The 22865-nt window shown below is 43.1% G+C and overlaps 1 protein-coding gene across 4 annotated transcripts in view; it reads right to left on the bottom strand.

The window, feature by feature from the left end:
• Window positions 1-1402: 1402 nt before the first annotated feature.
• Window positions 1403-22865, bottom strand: part of PRDM5 (PR/SET domain 5) — a 119348-nt gene continuing 97885 nt past the window's right edge. For 2 of the 4 annotated variants that reach the window (XM_066632626.1, XM_066632625.1), the window contains exons 15-16: window positions 16091-16195; window positions 1403-6126 (exon numbers count right to left, since the gene is read on the bottom strand). In XM_066632626.1, the coding sequence (XP_066488723.1) occupies window positions 5962-6126; window positions 16091-16195 (270 nt within the window). In that variant the 3' untranslated portion in view covers window positions 1403-5961. Of the gene's footprint in view, window positions 6127-16090; window positions 16196-22865 lie in introns of those variants that run through there. The other 2 variants (XM_066632627.1, XM_066632628.1) reach the window with 2 other exon arrangements.

Raw genomic sequence — 22865 nt, forward strand, 5'->3', positions numbered from 1 at the left:
TAACTGCTAAATACAAATGACATGATTCAATAAAGTCAGTTACTATAAGCCTTTTAAAGTAGAAATCCCATGTGTAGCTGTCAGCACAACTGACAGCTCAAAGTTCATTTATGAATATCTATCTTGAAGCAGACTTGACAGAACAATGAATCTCAAATTACATCTACGCAGAAGCAGCAGCTTGTAAAATATATCTGATCCACCTCACAATAGTGCAGTGGTTCCCAAACTGGTGCATCATGACCCACCAGCCAGGGAAGCACAAGTCGCTGCCCCTTTAAGGGGCAGGGGGAAAGGCAGCAAAACAATCCCCAGGATCACACTGCTGCAAGGGATGGGAGGGGGATTTTTTACTTACTAGCAGCTAGCACTGGAGTCATGAGGGGTCCCTCCGCAGGACTCCCAGCACCTCCAGACATGTAAAAAAAAGAAAAAAAGGTACTTCCAGTTTTTGTTGCGAAATTGGGAGTGCTCAGATGGGCAAATCCAGCGTGGCTTGTCTCGAGTTGAGTCTTGAGTCTGTCATGAGTCTGTACCCCCTTTAACTCGACTCAAAAACGAGTCCTAACCAGTGGACTTTCTGAGTCGCCCAGAGTGTTCTGGGGACTTGAAAAGACACAAGTCTCATGTAATACTCCCTTGATGTCCCCATCCCATCTGTAAACAAGGTGGGAGGGGGTGGGACAAACTGCGTGACAGCAGGGACAGAAGTGGCAAGAGGGAGAAGAGTCATGCGCAGCTGCTGGGAGGCTTACCAGTATGACCCAATCCTTTGCAGTTCCACTCAGAAGTAGTCCCATTCCTGCCAGTCTTTCAATGACACTGCTGGAGCCATGTCATGAGTTTCTCCTGGATGGCTAGGAATTGCCTTCTTCCCTGACTCACCCAGGGGAAAGAACCTTCATTCAATGATCATTGGTTCCTTCAGAAATGGACAAGAGAGTCTGCTCCTGTCTCCCACCCACCTCCTGCTCGATGCAAAACCAAAACATTAACCCTTCCCTGCCTCCTGGCTGGAACTTCCCTGCTGCTCATAGGTCTGAATGATGGTCCTATGAGATCTTTCACACTGCCAAAAAAGTAAGCAAGCACACCCAGCCTGCATGCATGGGGACTCAATGCCAAGTCAGGGGCCTCTGATTCAAGTCAGTGCCGGAGTCATTGACATGCCTGACTCGAGGGTGCAAGTGTTAGCAGAAAACACATGTTTTTGCAATTTGGACTCAAGTCACCTGACCAGAGTTCCCATCCTGCAGAAGTGCCCTTTTTTTACATGTCTGGAGCCTGCAGGGAGCCTTGCAGAGGGCTCCTCAGACTCACTGGGACTCTGGTGCTGACTGCTAGTAAGTAAAGAAAAAAACTCTCCCATCCCCGGCAACAGCACGATCCTGAGGATCACGTTGCTGCCATAGCCCCTGCTCCACACACACTTACAGTAGTAAGGGAGTTGTAGGGGAGTTGGGGCCACTTACACAGCGTGTTGCGGTACCTGCAATACTTACCATGCTGCACCCAGAGCTATACTACTGTCTCTGTGCAACATCTGCACTTCGTAAGACTGTCTTCTCCTCACCCATCCAGTTGCTGTGTGGCCTACAACTGTGTAGTTATGTAGTTAAAACATGGTAGTTGTGACATGAAAAGGGTGAATATGGTTTGTTCCATGAAAAGCAAAAAAGGTTTTGAAATTAGGTGCTTTATTTTATTAAACACTTCCATTGAACAAGTGTATTTTTAACATCTTAATTTTTGTTCTTTTTTTTTTTGCACCCCTCGGTTTATATTTTGCTTTCTATACCACAAACATTTTCCTGAAACACTAAGAAAAATAGGAAAAATACAAAGTGCAAATCTCAAAAAGAAAAAAAAAGCACATAAAAATGTATTCCTAGATTCTCAGAAGTTGTAGATGGCAAATTAGCACAGTGCTTTTCTCAAATATGTAAGATCTACCAATTCTATAAATTATGTACTTATAGATTAATACAGTTGAAAGGAACAGAATACACAATCAGCTACGCAACTTGTCAATGACAAATACAAATTCACAATGGATGAAATATAAAGTAATGTTGTTACATTACAAAATGTTGTTATCAACACTAGCCAAGTATGTCCCATTTTTGGTTAGGGACATATTTATTTATTTATTTGATTTGTATTCTGCTTTTCTCCCCGAAGGGCACCCAAGGCGGCTATAGACCTATAGATCAGGGATGTCAAACTTGTTTCATACAGATGGCCGAAGTTAGCATTCATGGTGCCTGCTGATGGCCAGAAGGGACACCGTTAAGCAGATAATGGCCAGATACGAGCACTTTGTTTTCATATAGAAACTCATTAGCTGCAAATGACAGAAGTGTAGAAAATCTTGTTCATATTTTCAAGCTGGGCGAGCCAATTATAACAGGGCCTGGATAAATTGCTTCTGGGGGTCTCATTGGGCCTGCAGGCCTTATGTTTGATGCCCCTGATATAGATGTATCCCTAAACTTCTATGTTAGAGCCAAACTAGATAGTGGGAGACCCATTTGTTTAAAGGCCCAGCTTGGCCTCAATCAGATATTCAGTGGAAGTGCTTAGGTGTCTGATCTTTAGAGCAAAAAGAATACGTGAGTAAAGGGAATGGAACCCTCCTGTGCTTCCTGCTTGCCTCTCCTCTCACATGCTTTTCTCCCAACCAAGCTCACTTTCAGAATTTGAGCTTGGATGAGCAGAAGACTGCCTGGGCGGAAGTGAGGAGTTGAGCAGCCCCTATGCATCCCCAAATCAGACTCCTCCACCTGTCATATGAATGGAGAAAATCCAGGAACTGCCATCATATTTACTTTCTGTCCCACCAGTTACAGTTATTGACAATAATGGGATTTATTATTTGGTAACTGGTCCTGGACCAGAGGAAAGTGCCAGTTTCAGGTATCAAATGGTTTGCTGAACAAATATGCAAATCCGCCCCGCCAAAGGGTTATAATTGTGACTTTCCAATAAATTTCCATTCAGAGCACCTGAGAATGATTACATGACAGGGTATAAAGATTTCATGTGAACAGAAAATAGAATTTTTTTTTATTGTTAGTTGCTTTGTGTTTTCTTTTGAAAAGTGAGGTTTAAATAAATAAAATGAAAAACCTTCAGCCTCACATATCCTGAGAAATCCCTGCGATAGACCCTTGTTTTTATGATACTATAGTTTCAAAGAAGAATAAAGCAGAATAGGTTTTGCTAAAACAAGAACAAAGTTCTCTGGAATACTTGACTCTAGAATGTTCACCTTGGGGGTCCAGTAAACTTGCCCTTACAAAACAAATATTTCTTACCTGGCTTGGAAGTTATTCAGGCACTTACTCATTATGTACTGTTTTGTTATCTTTAGAGAACTCTAGAGTAGTTGTTGGATCATTTTGTGGCCAGACTGGCCATTGTTTTGTAACTGAACATATTTATTAAATGATGATGAATCTGCATCTTTAAGTGGATGAATGTGTTGCATTCACAAGTTAGGCAGCCACGATTTTATGGGTAACAATGTCATACACTGATGAGTGATAATTAGAACTCTTAAATCCTATCTTTCATTTCTATCACTTCTTGATGAATTGCACTGAATGCAATTCATATTCTTTATATATATGCCATATTGTAATTTTACAGTAAATTGACTAAAAAAAGACCTATCTACATGGGAATGTATATTAAAATATCTTTGCATCCTTCCATGGTGGTACTCTGATTTCTTATTTGCTTCCTTTTTAGCCATGCACCAGTTTGGGTTTTCCAAGTGTGAGAATGTGCAGGATTTAGGGACTGCGCAAAATCCATGGGGTTAGACATTTTCCCTAACAATTTACATGTTTCTGACTGAGGGCCCAATCCTGTGCTTTGTGCGACTGGCTTACCACCAGCACACACTGTCACAAATGTGCCGTAAGGCAGTAACGTGGGCCCAGTGCTGGAGCTAGCCCAGTGTAAGCCTGAGCTGGGCCAGCTCAGCGCTGGGCACACCTTCTGCCATCTGGCGCTTGCCTGGACCGCCAGGTGGCAGAGAGGTGAATGGGGGCATGCAGAGAGGCAGCCATTGTGCACAGGATACCATGGCAGCCATTTTTGGCATCATGGCAGCCCCGTGTGCCAGGCAGCTCAGGATGGGTTGTTAATCAGCAGCTGGATATCATCCTGAGATGTTAGCATTTTCAAATATTGCATTAGTGCTAATATGGCATTTCAACACTCACTCACCAAATGGAAAATAATACCAACCGTGATGAAACATTCAGGATGGAGTATCAATAATCACTGATATAATCCTATGTGCGCTTGAAAAATATTCTAATATTTCCATATCAATTCCAGTTTGAATCCAAAGACAGAAATCAAAATAAAGTCTGTTTGAATAAGCATGCTTCTTAATAGGATGGAAGCACTGGCATAGCTAGAGGTAGCAGGAGTAACAATTGCACTGGGTTGCAGGCTGCCTGGGGCCAACAGTCTGACCACCTGCCTGCACAATTGCACTCCCCCCCCCCCACAATCACCATTTGCACCTCTTAAAAAAAAGTGCTGTAAAACATGGCACTCTTTTCAAGACGGGCAGCAGAGATTGCCGTCTCTGGCCGCTTGCTCCCCTTGATCTCAGAACTCAGCGGGCAAGCAGGGGGCTGGGGGGGGGGACAAGCCAGAGGAGGTGGTGGATATTTTTTATTATTAAATTTAAAAAAAAAAACCCTGAAGGTGTGATGTCTGGAAGTGACATCACCTCTGGATGTAACGTGGGGAGCTTCATTTTTAAATTTGCCCTGGGCTCCAGGGTGGGTAGCTACTCCACTAGCGAAGTAAATTCACTGTATGATAAAGGTTTAGCTGCTATTATTGTCTTACTATAAGCCTAAGATTTTGCTGCACACATTTTGCATAAGCTTGGCAATCTACCGACTACAATACAGACTGCAGTACAGTCTACAATTACATGTACTGATTTCTATAAGACTTACCGTAATCCTGCCGTGATTTATAGCAATGGTTCAGTGTTGTAAATTGGCTGCTGATTTTCAAGGCACTGCCATGGCTTTTGGCCGCTAACCTACTCCAATGCAAGTAAGCTGGCACAGAGGGCAGATCAAGGGAGGGAGGGGGAAGGAGGAGGAATATTGGGAGAGGAACCACAGGCAGGGAGGGGAAGGACCTGGCAGCAGTTGCTTACACCAGATCTTATTCCCTCTTTCCAAAACACCCCTCTTTGAACATACCCCAAATAGGTGGTGTAAGTCTGAGAACACCCATAAAATGCAGATATAAGTAAAATGTTTTTTACTTATCTTCCAGTTGCCTTCAGGTCGCCACTCCCCCCCCCCCATCACAGCATGCAGCATGTACATTTTTGGTGTGGCTGCATGCTATACCATGGCAGGGATTGGACTGGGCTCTTCAGCATGTGGAATCATGTGGATTGAATTAACTATGTTCTAAATTCCAGACAACATCCCCAGTATGTACGATTTCAAGCTTCAAAACAAGAATATCTGCAGTTTAAAGGAGTTTAAAGGTGAGTTTAAAGGATTGATTTAGATGAGAAAACATCACCCATGAACACAGTCCTACAGGATAATGCTAGTATTTACCCACATCCTGAAATATGACTTTTGGACTGTTTCAATTCCAGGGCATAGTTATCTTTCTATTTCACCACATGGGGGCACATGCAGGAAAGAATCTCTGAAAAAATGGTGACATTTGCCAAGCCAAACACAATCTTGTACATTTGATGTTAATTATTTTGATCCTAAGCAAACTTGTTAGGAGGCGTTTTTTAGTTCAACGAGAAATGCAAGGTAACATGGAAAAAAGTGATTATGTGAACACATTACAGTTATTTTTTTTGCATCTTATGTTCACTAATCAGGTGAAAAGTCTGGAGTTTACATTCCTCCAAAGAGAGCGCTAGACACTTTCTCAAGCAAGCCAAAATTAGCTGTCAGTTTCTCCATGGACATTTTCCATGTGCACTTTGAGGTAGTCGTTCCTTGTAAACTTCTTGTGGCATAGCTGGCATTCAGCCATGGGGCGATTGGGATTGTGAGTCAGTTTGTGCCGGATCAGCATTTTCTTCAGGCTGAAGGACAAGTCACAAACCTAAAGCATGAACAAAAAGACAAAAAAAGGCCCCATTACATTTCCTGAATAAATAAAAAATATGCCGTCATAAGTAATCAATGGAAAGATATTTGAGCACCCAGCATTAGTAAGCAGACAACCGTATGCATGATTTAAGATACAGGAAAATTTGGACAGCCTCTCTAGTCTTCCCAAATTGTACAAGGCTATTTTAACAGCCTCTCTATAAACAGTGGCTTGTGCAAGTAGGGCAGTGCACTGTGGCTGTGCAAAATCATGCTTTGCAGCTACGAAAGCTTAGACAAGTCTGTGATGACTCAAGAGCCGGTTGAGCCAGTCACAGACATGTGCTAACTCCCAGAGGCCAGGTAGAGGGTGCACACCAGGGGATATGGAATCTGCGGATATGGGGGTCCTGTACGCCCTCTCACTAACAAGTTTGAAGTAGGTGATAGGCCAGGATGTCACACCAGGCTGTGCCAGAGTAACATCTGTCCACGGTCTCTGCTGGGCTCAGACAGAGCCCTAGAGATGAAAAATGTCGCTTCCGGTTTTTCCATAAATCCAGAAGTGATGTTTTTAATGCCTTATAAGGCACTAAAGAGGTGGTGCAGATCTGAGCAGACCACCTGAAAGTGGGGTAACCAGATCTGAGTCCCAGATTGCCTAGAAGTGGGACAAAGATCTGGCCTAAGCGCCAGATCCTGGCTCCACCTCCTGCTCAGCCCTGGGCCACCCATGGGCCGGCCTGCTGCCTGCCCTCCCTCTGTCCTGAAATGCCTTTGTTCCGCCCTCCCCCAACCTCCCCAGATGCCTGCACCGGCCTCACAAGGCTGGCATGAACCCACCTTTCCTCTGGTGCAACAATGCAGGAAGCGGCCTCCCAATTCCTGAGGTGGTGCAAAAGTGCCTTATGGCATTTTTGCAACAGCTCTGGAGCAGCACAAGAGACTTGCACCAGCCCAAGGGTAGTTATGGATTGCACCTTATTCATTTAATTTATTCTTTATTCATTTAGTATTCAATATTTAGAGGCCTTTACTGCCTCCATCTTGTTTGTGTTCTCAGTCTGGTTAAAGGCAACTGTGCTAATTAAACGTGACGGTCCTTTCAAATGGAAACGATAAAATGTCTTTTTCCAGCATCATGAAATCTGTAACTTTAAAGGATGTGGTTGCCATAACTGAACACATTTAAGCCAGTAAGTACTACAGATGCCCATATCTGTATAAATGTGTACGTATGAATATCATACATGCATCATTTATCTTATTGGGAATATCATCCAGAGCAGATGGGCCGTGTCAAATTCTCCTACCAGTAAGTACTTACTAATGAGTTTCAATCAAACAATGATGACAGTTTTACAATGGCACATTATCTCTGCAAAATGAGAATAAACTGCTTACAGACACACTCTTAAAACCTATCCCTCGCTGAGCAGTAAATTTCTCCTGATATGCTATAACCATACATTTCAAAAGTCTGCAAATAAATACAGAAATGTGCACTTCCAAGGTTAAAACAAAACAAAGAAGCACTACAAAGGGTTTGGTAAAGAGGTAATTGAATGCAGGAAGAAAAATTATAAACATGGACTGAAAGAAATAGGAAAAAAAGCAACTTTTCTCAATATATTCTGAACTTTAAAGTTGAAAGTATTTTTTATTTGCTGTTGTTCTAGGATGCAAATATGATCTGCAAAAGACAGAGGAAAAGTGCCAAAAATATGCTACTATTGAGAAGTGAAAATAAGTCTATAGCAGGGGTGTCCAAAGTTTTTGGCAGGAGGGCCACCTCATCTCTCTGACACCGTGTTGGGAGGCGAATTAATTTACATTTCAAATTTGAACAAATTTAAATAAATGAATATATTAAAGATGAACTTATATGAATGAATGAAGGTCTTGCAATAGCTCAACGCCTATAAAAGACCTTGCACAAAGCAAGGCTTGCCTTTCCTTTGCTGCTGCTGCATCACAGACGTGAAACAACAAGCAGTGGAGGGAGCCCTCATCCCACAGCTCACTCGAGAGGCCAAACAGACAGGCCTCATGCTGAGAGCAGTTGCATCCGGCCAGTGTGAGCTCCAAAAAAATCTCTGGAGGGCCAGAGGCTCATTGGAGGCTAGGGGCTCCCTGAGGGCCGCATAGAGAGGCCTTGAGGGCCGCAAGTGGCCCCAGGGCCGGAGTTTGGGCACCCCTGGTCTATAGCATTATCCTATGCATGTCTACTCAAAAGTTAGTCCTACTGAGTAAGATGGAACTTACAGCCCAATCCTAACCTGCCCCAAAGCTGGCAGGTTGGCTGGTCTACCCTGCATTCAGAGCAGGGTTGGGGCCAAAATCGGCTCAGCCTGGGGCAAGGGGAATTGCTTTCCCTTACCCTGTGCCACACTGGGATGGAGGAAGAAAAGAAGGAACTTGCCCGAAGACCCTACCTCCCCACCCCCAACATATGCAGTGGAGGCAGAAGCCTGGGGTCCAATCTATGATTGGTTGGTGATTAATGCTGGTTCATGAACAAACATGGAGGTGGATGAAATGCCCTCTGGGGCTCTCAGAGAACAGAAACTCATTGTAAGGATTTTCTTTTTCTCTGGAGATTCTCAGAGGGCATTCCAGAACAATCAGGATATACAGGATCAATGCTTTGCCAGGGTGGGGCTATGGTTGGAAGGGTGGGCTGCTCCCCTTCCTGAAGAGGTTTCTTCTGGATGGGACACTGCCTGCTGTCACAGAGGAACTCAGCTGATTGTTCCAGAATGCCCCTTCAAGACATTTCAGTCTGGGGAGAATATTTTACTCAGAGCTATGACACTTGGTAACTTCCATGCCCCCACAAGACATTCCTGGCAGCAACTGTCAAAGATGTGGAGACTCTATGTGTGATGTCTTATCGTGGTAAGTTAGACGTTTTATACCTTATGGCAGTAAGTGTGGGTAAAAGCCCATTAAGGTGCCACTCAAAATGGCTGTCTACTACATCTCCAGGAGCAAAGCTGTTGTATGTAGGAGTCACATTTGATTCTTAAAGCACACTGAATGCAACCTATGTAAGAAGAGTCCTTTAAGAATCCTTCATTTGAGGCACAAAACCATCCATCCATCCCCTCCCCCCTTCATTTTTATAATCCTTTTCCATCAGCATTGAAAAAAGTTCCTTTCCTTTCAATGGCTATTGCAACTGTGGCATTTCTTAGGCTAAAAAAAATTATCTCCAACTGTGTAACTTTCATATGATCTTGTGCCATGCTGCTCTGCAGAGGTTCATTATGCACCTAGTTTGTGTTATTTTAGTAATCTGCTGAAAGTTTCTCAACAAATACACGGACAGAAAGAAAAGCATCTAGAATTCTACACACAGGTACAAATAACCAACCGATTCTGTAATCCAGTGGTTCCCAAACTGTGAGCCCCGGCTCCCCAGGGAGCCAAAGAAACCAGTCAGGGGAGCTGTGGAATCCTAATGAAAAACCCACCACCCTAGACAATGTATAGGATTGTTGCCCTAATGGGAAGTTGTGGCCAATGGCCAAAGGGAGCCACCAGTGGAAAATGTTTGGGGACCACTGTTGGAATTTGAAATATTAACATCCAGAGCATATCACAGGTCAGGCAGACAATTTTAGGAATCAACTTTAGGATTTTTTAAAGATTTTGTTTTTCATTCTAAATTACTTTAGTAAAATATCATGTTTTTTTCTTATAAGGGGCTCAGTCGGCGCATCTTGGAGAACAGGGAAGTAAAGGCAGTGACAGATATGGTTGCTAGATTCCATGGAAGACAAGACTCTCTCGTAAAATTTATTCTCTACATGTTGTATACCACTTTTCTGCCAATACTCTCAAGGCTCTCCTGTCTTTACTAGTTGCATAGAAGACGGTGTTGGCAGGTGCTGCTTCTCCTGTCATAGTGTTACTTTGAGTCACCTACAGGGGCAAAAAGTTACAATATTATCATCTGAACACAAAAATATAATAAAACACACATACTTTTCAATTAAACTGTAGCAAAATGCAGCTGAATTTAGATGAGGATGGGAGGGGACAGGCAAAGAGCTGCTTCTGCTTTTAATTCCGGTTTCAGCAGGCAAGGAATACTTTAAAAGGAACTTTTTCCTAATGTGCAGGCGTCACAGCGCCTTCTGTTACTGCAGAACTCTCCCGGGGCACATAAAAGTGCTTTACTATAATAAGCGAAACCCGATCTCGTTTAAATCTTTGTCACTAAAGGCATTTCTCAATGCTAATTGATGAATTAATATTAACAGTGGGAAGGCCTGACACCTAGAAACAATAAAGAGTCTCACGTTACCCAAGTAACATGTTTCCTAAGAATTATGTTAGTCACTGAGTTTAGCTGGCCCTTAAGATCTGGAGAATGAAAAAAAAAATAGTCGTTTCCAAGACTCTTTCTTAGATTTAAGGAGAGGACCAAAAGAAAGTAAACAAATGTCTATTTTTCAACAACCTCTCAGATTAAATGAAGATGTTAGCACCTCAGCCATAGGAAGAACTGCTCTAAAGTCTCTGACCCACCTGTCTCATAAGTTCCAGTTAACCCTGATTACCAGGCATGTCCATATTTTCTGGTACCTGTCTTTGGTAAGCACTGCCCATTTTCCTTCCTGTTGGGGATGCCTTTTTAAAGTATGCTAGTTCCTAGAGGTAAGGGCCCAATCCTATCCAACTTTCCAGTATTGATGCAGCCACAGGGTAAGGAAACAAACATTCCCTTACCTTGAGGACTCCATGATGCCCTGTTAGCACACTATATCAGCACTGGAAAGTTGGATAGCATTGGGCCCAAGGTTCTTTAGGTTCCAGCCATCTCACTTGGTTTTCTAGAAATCAAATCTCTGAATGAGGGAAAGGCTGGCAGGTGAACCTAGTGAGTATCCATGTAAACGTAGTGTGTAAAAACAAGTTGAGTCCCCCTTATCAGGCATTTCAAAAAATGGAATATTCTAAAATACAGAACCCAGGAAGGACAGAACTAACAGAAAAGCAAGCCCATAAACCTTAGCTTTTAAATTAGTCAATTTTCTAATTAAAGTAAGCATTTTTACAAAGTATGCTCTCTCTTACAATAATGTATTTTCAGGAACATCAGCTAGGTAGCAATTTCCATTCAGTTGACATCATCTCCCTAACCAGAAGGAAACAAGGTCAAACAGAAAATGTGGTCTTCAAAATGGTTCCTCAAATAGACATCTTTGATGTGCATGTGGAAACTACACATGTAATTATAGACACTAACATTAGCAAAAATTGCTATAAGGAAATGACACAGATGATGCAAAAAGTCTGAAAACTAAGGTTTGGAATCCTCATCACTTTTTCTTGGAAGCAAGACCCATTGGCTGAATTAAGAAACTCTAAATAGACTGGGGTTACGATTTGATCCTATATGGTAACTGAGCCACCTCAAACTGTAACAACTGTATTTTCTTCTGACATATTATCTCATAGATGTGTTTATTTTGCGGAGGAGCTAAGTGGCTCAGTGGTAGAGCACATGTTTTCTATGCATAAGTTCAATATGCATTTTGAATATGCATATGCATATTCAATATGAAGTTGAATAACAAGTTCAATCCTTGGAATCTCCATGTAGGGATAGAGAGTATCCCTGTCCAAGTGGTATGCACAATGCTGAATAGATGGACCAGTAGTCTGACTTAGTACAAGCCAGCTTCCTGTGCTCACAGTAAAATTACTAATGGAAGCAAAGAAACAATGATTCAGCACTGTATAAGGTGTTTTCAAAAGTTTAATCATGATCCAGTGCCATTTCACATGAATGCAAAAGCACAGCAGAGCTCTGTTTTACGTACCACACCCCAGTGCATGCAGGCAGTACAATGAATTGCTATGGATAATAAGTAATTTGAATGCAGCTTCCATGTGGCCATCCAGCTAGGTATATAAGTAGCTGTCTTATACAGAGTCAGATCAATAGTACACCTAAGTCAGTACTGTTGACACCGATTGGCAGCCACTCTCCACAATTTCGATCAGGAGTCATTCCCAGCCCTACCTGGAGATGCTAGGCAATGGGACCTTCTATATGCAAAGCAGGCGCTCTCCGCTTCTAAAACTGCAAGGTACTTGTGCTCCACAATATGAGTAACTTACACTGCGCAGAGTGAGAGGGCTCAACAGGAACTTTGGTGCCCATCATGACTTCTGCTGCCTGCACATGTGTCTGTGCACTTGTTAAGAGAGTGGTGGTGGGCAGGAAGAAACAAGGAACTGCACTTATGGAATTCTCGATGCATGAGTGCAGCTCTGTAGCTGGGCATGGATCATGCGCAACCATACTCATGTTCACAATGCTACTGAAAAGAAGGTTGTCATTTTTTTCTGTTTAAAAGATGAGAAACTAAGAGCGCAATCCAAAGGTTGCGCTAGGCCATCGCCGCCACAAGCACCGGCCCAGGAGTGTCATGAATGTGCCATACACCACATTTGCAACTACTCTGGAGTTGGCTAGGCTGGTGCAGAGGCCTGCACTGGCCCGCAAAAGCCAGATCCAGCCTCCCCACCACTGGAAGAGGGTGTGCCAGCACAGGGGGTGGGAGAAGGTGATGGGAGGTTTGAATGAAGGCAGGGACAGAGGTGTCGCTAGAGGGGGGGTGGCACACTAAGTTTTGCAGAGAGCCTCCCTGCAGCGTGCAAGCGGTTCCTCCCCCTCCCCTCGGGAGCCAATTGCCTCCTGCAGGGTGCAAGCAGCTCCTCTCCTCCCCTTTGGAGCCATGTGGGCAGGGGAGAGGGAAACGGAGGCGAATGGCTCATGAAGGGAGGGGGAGGAGCCACTTGCACGCTGCAGGGAAGCTCTCTGCAAAACATAGTGCGCCGCCCCCCCTCTAGCGACATCTGGGCAGGGAAGAGGCATTTTTGGGTGGGGATGGGTGGGAGGGAGGTGGATTGGGCCCGGGAGGGGTGTAGGATTGGCAGTGGCAGCCTACTCCATATCATAACTCCCACTACCAAGTCCTGCAGCTTTACATGAACTACTCAGATTTACACCAGCAATTTCAGTGGGTAAATCCAAGTAGCCCCACAGGGTGGCTGGGGCATTATTTGGAGTAAAGGGAAAAATATCCCCTTACCCCAAGTTGCCCTCTAGCCACCTCCTAACCTGCACTGGATACAGCACAACTTGGCCTGCCTGTTCCAGTGCAGGATAGGATTGAGCTGCCCAACTAAGAAATAATGGTTAACTCAAAGCATTTTACAGTGCAATTCTGTGTATGCCTATACAGAAATAGGCCTTCATGGCTAAGTAGCTTATTCAAACCCTAGTTTTCTAGTTCTATCACTCTGTCCCCTTTTTCTTCAAAATATATTTCTGTAGTCATAATTATTTCACGCTGTGAAATACACAAATAAATCATTGCCTAAGTGGCTTGACTCACTTTTATTTTGTACTCTCAATTAGTTTTAAATTAGTTTTGAATTTTAAGCAATAATTAAAACAGGGCCCAAACATATTAATCAAGAACCATGAGCAAATAAACACTCTCAATAAACTAAAAGAGGAAGAGGAGAGAAAGAGAGTTCAGATCAGTCATTTACTAAATCCATTTTGTATTCTTAACAAGGTTCTTTCTTTTTCTGTTTTAGGAATTCATTATAAAATCAAAAACTTTCCGTTCAAGATAACATTTCGACTGTTACAAATTTCATCCATGCTTTAAAACATATGGAAATTGGAATTAAGGCATGGCTTAAGTTATGTATTATATAAGCAGTACAGATGGCTTATCTCATGTGTTGCTCTGATCTAAATGTTCCCCACATGCCCCCTCTTCTTCCCATTTATGTGATCACAATAGGTGACACTGTAAACCATCTTTACTGCTTAAATAACATGCAAGTCAGGCCATGACTAAAATTGCCTGGTGATACATGACATACAGCTTACAGCATGGCTTAACTTCCATACTATTTAAGCAGTAAAGATGATTTACAAATTCAAAATATTTCACATGCAAACTGATTCGGCAGGCACTTTGTAATTGCTTCTGCAGCAATTACAAACCCACCGCAGCAGCAGAGATCAACCAAACAAGCCAAGAGGAACCCCCCACTAGTTTGCTGTGACCCTGCCAATGGAGCATGAGGCAGGGGAGATACCTGGGAGCAAGCCAATAGGAGAAGCTCAGAGGCAGTGGGTTGTACAGACACAATTCGCTTGGCAGGCAGAGTTTGACCTCAAGTGGGGTTAGATGAACCCGTATTGAGAGCTGCTGCCCAAACTTTAACAGGAGTTTAACTGGAGTCTTTAAAACCATATACATATATAAAACCATATACTATACAGTGGATTGTTCTGACCCCAACGGTACACCCTCAGTACCTCATGGAATTTTTTTATCTAATTCTCACAGATGAAAATAGAGGAAAGGTATGATGGGGGAGAAGGCGTATTGCCAGTCAAAAACTTGATACAGGTAGGTCTTTACAGGGAAAAGTTTTAAACAGTAATAAATCAGCCATTTTAACTCTGATTTTTCTGAAATTTGGGCATAACAAGCTCAATATCAAGTAGATTCTCCTTGCCTAATTTCACACTGGTAGCCCTAATTGTGTGGATTTTACAATCAACAGAATGTTCAGGCTCCATTATGGCAGAATAAAAAAGCCAGGGCTGGCTTCACCCAATGTAGCCACAATAATAATATTCTGCTTTTAGCATGTGTTCACCACAACTGAAGAACATTAAAACAACAAAAAACTAGAAAGAGTAGCACACAAAAACCTCAGCAACAATGAGCAAGTCAGTGAAAAACGTACAGCACAGTTTTATGCGTATCTACTCAGAAGTAAGCCTCGCTTAATTCAATGGAAATTACTCCCAGGTAAGTGTGTTCAGGAATGCAGCCTTATGCAAGGTTTCAGAATCACTGATAATTCAGTATCTGTCCCTTTTTTATATACACTCAGTTTCTTTTAAAACAGTTTCAAGTCATTATGTATTTGAGAGATTCACATTTGACTGCAATAAAATAAATTATAATCCTGTCCATATTAATCTCCAACTCTTAAACTGTCAAATGTGGCAGACATTCTATACAAAACAGAGGTCTGCATTAAACAGTCTCAAATATCCAAACTGCAATTACTATGGTGCAAATCATTCTCAAGGGACATAGTCCATAAAATAAATCAATGCATGTGGAGGTCCTTAGCAAAAAAAAAAACAAAAAAAAAAACTAGGCTAATAAAAATATCTGAGGGCACAATCCAAAGGGCGCCTTATGCCGACCCAAGTCCCTTGGACCAGCATAAGAGGGTCGCAAATGCGCCATAAAGCATGTTTGCGCCTCCTCACGGGGAAGCCAGACCAGTGATCCGAGAAGCGCCGGCCTGCAGAGGCTGGCATAACCCTCTGCCGTGGTTTCCCCGCAGTCGCTTGTGTCAGTGCCGGCACAAGCGGCAAAGATAGGCGTGGGGGGTGGGGAGGAGGTGGGAAGGAGGTGTTTCTGGGTGGGGGGAGGGCGGATGATGGCCGGCCCTGGGGGCGGGTGCGAAGGGAGCCGGAGATGGGGCTGGATCTCAGCAGTTATGCCGGATCCCAACACCCGTCCCTGAGGAGAACGGAGCGCCTTAAAGCCACTCCGCTCTCCTCAGACGTGCGCTACCTCCAGAGGTGGCGCAGGTCCGAGGAGATCCATTTGGGCCAGCAGCCCTTATCCAGGGGTAAGGGGAAGAGTTTCCCCTTTCCTCTGGCTGAGCTGCTGCTGCCCACAAACCAGTGTTGGATGCAGCGCAAGCTTCCTGGCTTGCCTGCTCCAGCACAGGTTTGGATTGCACCTTTTGTTAATTAATCAAGAATTTCAGAAAGATGGCAAAATAGTGCATGCTTATGCACTAATGTGCAATTATTACTTAGAAATACATTTAAGTGTTTCCCCGTGATGGGGCTCATCTCTGGATTAGATTTAAGTACGCCAAAGGAAAACCCAACTCACATCACACTGGAAGGGCTTCTCCCCTGTATGAGTCCTCATGTGTTCATCCAGGCCCCGTTTCTGACTGAAGGCCTTGTTACACTCAGAACACTGGTACGGCTTTTCCTGTGACAAGAGATGGAGCAAAGGGCATCAGTTGGGAGCACAAGCTGTTTATGGAACACAATTCCTTGCTGGACATAGCAAGCTTTATAGCTCCAAAAGACTGAGGTCAATGTAAAACAAAACGAAATCCACCTTGAAAGGCGAACTGAGAGCTGGTGGGAAACCTCTGGCCTGTCACCTTCCACTTTAACAGCCACTTAGGAATTAATTATCTTTCCCAGTCTTTCACAACCAGTATTTTGTGGGGAGGTGTGTGTGTGCATGTCTGTTTTTCATAACCTAATAGGAACCACTGAAGAACACAATGCTTTAGAAAGCTTGATTTACAATGCATTTAAACAGAAGCATCTTGACTGAAGCCATTTAAATCCTGTTAGCCATAACACCAAAGACCATAAGTGCAAAGGTTTCCCAGAAAGCAATAAGATAATGAAAGGGAAATATATGTGCATGACCTGTGGATTGCAACTGTGGGAGTCAGTGCGCTCACTGTCTTGGAGATTCTGCTCAGGTTCTTAAATTTAACAGACAATCCTGTAAAAAAGTCCTGTATAAATATATTGCTGTTTTCATGAGACGCTGCAGAACTTCCATGTCAGTCCTTAAATTCACCAAAGACATGATAAAATAACTGCCAATGCACTATAAAGTGGCCTCATTGTTTGAAAAATGTGACTGCCTGACGAAAGAACTCTTTTCTTGTAGGTTTTTTTTCTTTCAGATATATGTTTATCCAGTTTGTGGATCTTTAATTTTTTTTAATTTTGGGTAACTAGCATTTTTTCAATAAACAACAAAACACGACAATTTCCTAGTATTGTGGCCCCAGTGTTCAAGTTTTTACGTCAATTGGTTTTTATTTCTTACAGTAGATTGAGTAAATACCCCATAGAGAGGACCCTGTAATTTTTATACAAGCGTATGTCTCAACCATATGAAAAACAGGCTTCACCAATACACCCTTAATTTGTTTTGTATTGTAGTTAATGCAAACCATATTTTGTGTAAGCCCTCTGAAAATCTATTTTATCATTTGCCATGTGCTGTTCAGTAGAAAGCTGAAAATAAAGAGCAGTAAGCAGTTTCATATCTGTGAGGCAGAGAAATATGGATATTATACAGAATAATCAAAGTGATGGGAGAGCTGAAAATCCCTCACCAGTTCAATGTTTCATATATAATTTTCCAGTGCTGTCATTTGAAGATGCTCTTTGGATAAATGAATAAATGAATGGCTCCCTTCATCTCTGCGCTTGAAGGTAACACCAATAAAATAACTCCACTTGCCCCTAAATTTTTTTTTACTGGGCTCACCTTTTTGAAATTCAGCATTTTTATTTTATTGTGCTTTCTGACCATAACATGCTTCAACACATATCTGTAAGAGATACTGTCTCTCTTTGTCATGGCTGAGAAACCTCACTGCCAGGGGCAACTTAGCCCTGAGGCCAGGTGGTGGGCTGGGGAACGAGGTCAACTGGCTGAGGGTACCTGCCACCTCCTCTGGCTCACCACCTGCCAGGTGGCCCCAATTTTTTCTCACAACTGCTCAGAGAGCACAAATGAGGAGGGTGGGGAAAGCTTACAACCTCTTCCTCTGACCTACAGCTTCACTGCCTCTTCCAGTAAGGGCTGGTGGAAAGACTGCTGAAGGCAGAGATCGGTTCTACTCCCAGCATTGTCCCCACTCAGCACTTTTAAAAAGTGGAGTGGTGCTGGAGGTTACATAAGAACATAAGAAGAGTCCTGCTGGCTCAGACCAAAGGCCCATCTAGTCCAGCTTCCTGTATCTCACAGTGGCCCACCAAATGCTTCAGGGAACACACTACACAACAGACACAGCCTGCATCCTGGTGTCCTCCCCTGCATCTGGCAATCAGAGGCAGCCTACCTCTACTTTGCACTTACCTACCATGACCCGTAACCCTTGATGAACAGGAGAGGAGAGGTTAGAGGAGATAAGCCTTTCCTTCAGGTACACAAGAGAAGGGCTCCTAATAGGCCAAGGGAAGTGGTTGGCAGGCATGTACCATTGATTGTGTGCGTGTGCGTGTGCGTGTGCGTGTGTGTGTGAGAGAGAGAGAGAGAGAGAGAACGCTGCACACACTTATGCATGCTGACATAGTGTATGAACACTGGTGAGGGAGGACAGCAGAATTTGAGAGATGAATGGGAGTTTATGCGGCTAGTTTGAGGCAGTAGCTTGCCTCAGGTCACCTCTGCTCACTGCTAGTGGCAGGGGGAAATGACACAAAGCAAAAAACAAAACAAAACCCCATCATAGTATAATGATAGAGCTTTATAAAATTATGCACAGTGTGTAGATTGCTCCACTTTCACTGCTGCAGGGAACAAAGGTTCGCACCAGGCTCCCCGCACCCTGGGGAGGCTGCAGGAGGCTTGGGTAAGTGCTCCCAAGACCCTGCAGCCCTGAGCGCCACGATTCTAGGGATCGCGCCGCTGTCTCCTCCCTGCCTCCAGGCTGTCCCTGCCCCTTAAGGGGGCAGAGGCCAGGGCCCACAGGCTGGGGTGTCACAACACCCCAGTTTGAAAAGCCCTGCCTTAGGGGACAAACTGTGTGTGATGTAGTAGTATGTAGATGATGTAGCATTAAGGCTCATGGCCTTGCTTTTATTTACTACATTTATTTTTATTTACTACATTTTAACTTTTAACTGAGTAAACAGAGCTGTTAGGACTTCAACAGATCAAGACCGTAGTGGACTGGCTGTAAATCGATTCCTGCCATAAGCCTAATACGGATCAGGCCCTGCATGCACCCTATTTAATACGGAGAGGGAAAGATCCCACTGGCACCAATGAGAACTTTCCCCCCTTGTTAACTTTATGAATGGGGCACCTATCAATATCAGGATCATAGCAGGCACTGGGGCAAATCCCTCTTACATCCTGCTGTGGTCTCAGTCTGCTAACTGTCCAATCCAGTTGCCCTCTGTTAGATACAGATCTGCCAGTTCTATAAAAGGCTTTGGGCGCAATCCTATCCTGCGCTGGAACAGACAAGCCAGGAGGCTTGCACTGTATCCAGCGCAGGATAGTGGCCATAAGCAGCTCAGCCACAGGTAGGGGGAAACATTTCCCATAACCTCCGGATAAGGACTGCTTGGCCCCTATGGGTCTCCTCGGACTTGCGCCACCTCTTGAGGGCCGACGCAAGCCTCAGAAAGGAAGCCAGAGCGGAGGCTTATGTTAGCCTCTGCAGGCCGGAGCTTCTTGGAACGCTGGCCTGGCTTCCTCTAAAGGAAGCGCAAATATGCCTTACAGTATGTTTGCAAGCCAATTGGTGGGGACGTGGGGATGATGCTAAGTGTGGGGATTTGGATGTGGGGATGCTGCCAAATAAGTACATGCATTCTGGGGTGAGATGAACCTTTGAGAAGATGGCAGTACACAGTTTCATGAACATCCTAGTTGGGTGGAAATATGCAGTGAGAAACATGTATTTTCATTGAAACCTGACCCCTCTTAGAGAATCTATTCCACAAAACAAAAGCAAGCACTGTAAATAATAATGGCGACTTTCCTAGTTTCTATTACAAGTAACTGATCCTTCAAGCACAGAGAACAGTCACAGTGTGGAAGAAACTGTTGCCTGGCACCTATCCACTCTAGTAAATCTACCCAAACATAAAGATAAAAACTACAGCAACAGTTTGGGAAGAAAATTAATGCCATTAGAGAGAACAACAGGGACACTGAAAACATTAAAAAGAAGATGAAAAGATTTAAAAGCACAGAAAAGGGGGGAAGGGAATGCAGCTATCACAACAGAAGGTCATTCGGAAGATAATAAAAAGTAGATTTCAAGGCACTGAAGAATTGCTAAAACTGTAAATTCTGACTGTTTATGGAACACGCATCAGATTATCAGAGCAGTGGCTTCTACTCACCAGAGTAAAAGAATGACATTTGTTTGCAATTATTGATGACAGAATCATAAAAATGGGTATTGGTATAGTTAGCTGTCCCTGTCACTAAGAATCTTAGTAAATATAAAATACTCCAACTGTAAATCAGAGCATATATAATAAAGGGAACTTTACAATCTTCCTATTTTAGGGAAGCCAACACATTGGAAATCAAAGCCGTGTCCCAGTCATACATTAAGCTATTTCTGCCCAATGTTGCATAAACGCAACAGGGACCAAAAGTATACACCTATGTTAAGAGCAAAAGAATCTCCTATCACTACCCTCTCTTTCCTTAGTTTTTCTCCTGACAGTGTACAGGTTGTGCCTCGTTATCCATGGGGGTTCCGTTCCGGAACCCACAATGGATAGAAAAAAATCAGTGGATACCAAATCAGTGGAAAAAAAATACCCACTTCCACTTCCCACTTAAAGACCCATTTCCATGTTTCCTGCTCCTCTATTGTCACCCCAGAATGCATTGGTATAGACACTATACCGCATCTAGTCAATAGATGGGATGAATAAAGGAATCTAATGGAATGATATTATAATTATTTAACACTGGATATTGGATTTTGGTGCATTTTTTTTCCTTGTTACAAGGCATTTAAAGGTGGATGTTGGTATCAGTGGTGAGTCAAATCAGTGGATACCAAAACAGTGGATACTGTACAGGTCCCACCTGTACTTCCTGCTGAGTTAATTATTATGTGAATCCCTTCTGCACCTAGTATACAGCTGCTAAATTGATATTTGCTATGCCTGTTTTCAGGTCTCTTTTATATGATTCCTTTCATTTATTTTTCACTATTCTCATTATGCCAATCCTGAGTTGATTCACATAACCATTTGTGGAGGGGGGCATATTTTCTAATTGATCAGTCGCCGCCGCGCCCCCCCCCCCCCAAAAAAAAACTTCCAGATTGTTCAGGTCAGGAAATTAGCTCAACCTCAAATTGTAATTCTTGCCTATCTAGAATTCACAATAATGAACAGAGACATAATACTGCACCAGACCAATGGTCCATATCTTCGGCAAAGACTGTCAGTGGACTTCCAAGGTTTCAGAGAGGACTCTTTCTTTGCTCTACTCAGAAAAACCAGGGATGGAACCTGTGACCTTCTGAATGCAACACTGTGCTCTACAACTGAGCCACAGCTCTTCCCCCAACAAAGGAACAGTTTTGATTTCTTATTTTGGACTTATGAAAGTGAAAGAGTCTTATTTTTCTTATTCCATTTTTGCATGTTTACTGTCTGAACCATACAAGAACAATAATGTTGTGGTGTTCAAATCATGATCACACTAATTAATGATGCCACGGGTCAAGGTCTTCAAACTGCACATCCATGGTAGTTTCATACGGTCAGGATCCAGGCTTCAGGATCACAAGCCTTACATCCACCCTATGTTTGTTGCTTGTCCAATCCTCTCTCACCTCCTGCTGCTCTACTACAGTTACTACAGCTGTGTTTGGAGTTCCAGCCATTTAATGCCGGGCAAAAAAGTAGGGAAAGAATGCTGTAGCTTCTAAGTATACAAATATCATTAGAATGAATTGGATGTTCCACATGATTATGATTCGCATGATTCCACGATGATTCACGTTCACGTTGATTCATGTTCCACATGATTATGGCCTGGTAAGTTGGTAGGAACCAAAGTGCATTGGCCAGAACCTTTAGAAAAGATGCAAGATCCAGGAAAGAGGTTTGCTTTTCTGAGCTTTGGAGGACAACTCAGAGGAAGAGACAATTTGCTGTATGAGTTACTTAGCCCAAGCAATCTTTTGTCTTCCACATAAAATAAAAGTGCCAAATGCCACAGAATGATGTATGTGTCCTCAGTGTGCTTAACCAGCAAGTATGATAGCAAAAACAGTAATCTCATATACATGTGCTCTGGCCATCAAAAGTGACAGATTCTGGGGTGAAATTTAGGAATTATGCTAATTCTTTCTAAAAAAAAAGAAAGGTTAAAAACTGGGTTCTCTCTCTCTCTCTCCACACACAGTTTCTTGTAAGTAATCACTGCCTTTTGCTTCTCACTTGGGGAATAAAACTCCCTTTGCTGCCAATGTACATAGCAGAGCAATAATGTCAGCATTCAAACACGATATGGGTTATCTATCCACAGCAACATAGTTAATAGCAAGCCACCACCGAGTTAGGCATGCCACCAATGAAAAAGAAATGTGTCCAACCGAGTCCTACAAACTCCCCTCTTTGGTCTGGAAACCCCCTGCTGATTTCATCGAATGAAGCAGAGAGCGGGCAAGTTCCTTCCTTTTTGATTGCAATGTAAAGAAACCCCTTGTTGATACAGCAGCTGTAGTAACATACAACTGAGTGTGTGAATTCCAAAGTCACTGGGCATTTTTTTTTTAACTTTTATTGCTAGCGAGGTAATAATGAAAAGTCTAATTCACAAACCATTGAGGCCATCTACAAATTATGACAAATGTGTAATGTGTCCCTGTGAGTGTTGATCTTTTTTTGTATATACCGGTTGAGCCTCATTATTCCAGAGGGTTCTGTTCCCAGAACTCATGTGGATGGCAAAAATCAAACTACAGCAAATCAATTTAAAAAACAGTTACTTTGCTCAGGTGATTTAAAAACAGCCTTGCTGACCTTTGTGATGTTAAGATAGAGTCATTAAGACAACAATCCAATAATCAGTCTCTCTCCAGGTGCTTAGAAAGATTTATCTTTCTTTCACATGTTCAAGGGGAAGG

This window comes from Tiliqua scincoides, chromosome 6 (assembly GCF_035046505.1).
Source record: "Tiliqua scincoides isolate rTilSci1 chromosome 6, rTilSci1.hap2, whole genome shotgun sequence".
Lineage (NCBI taxonomy): Eukaryota > Metazoa > Chordata > Lepidosauria > Squamata > Scincidae > Tiliqua > Tiliqua scincoides.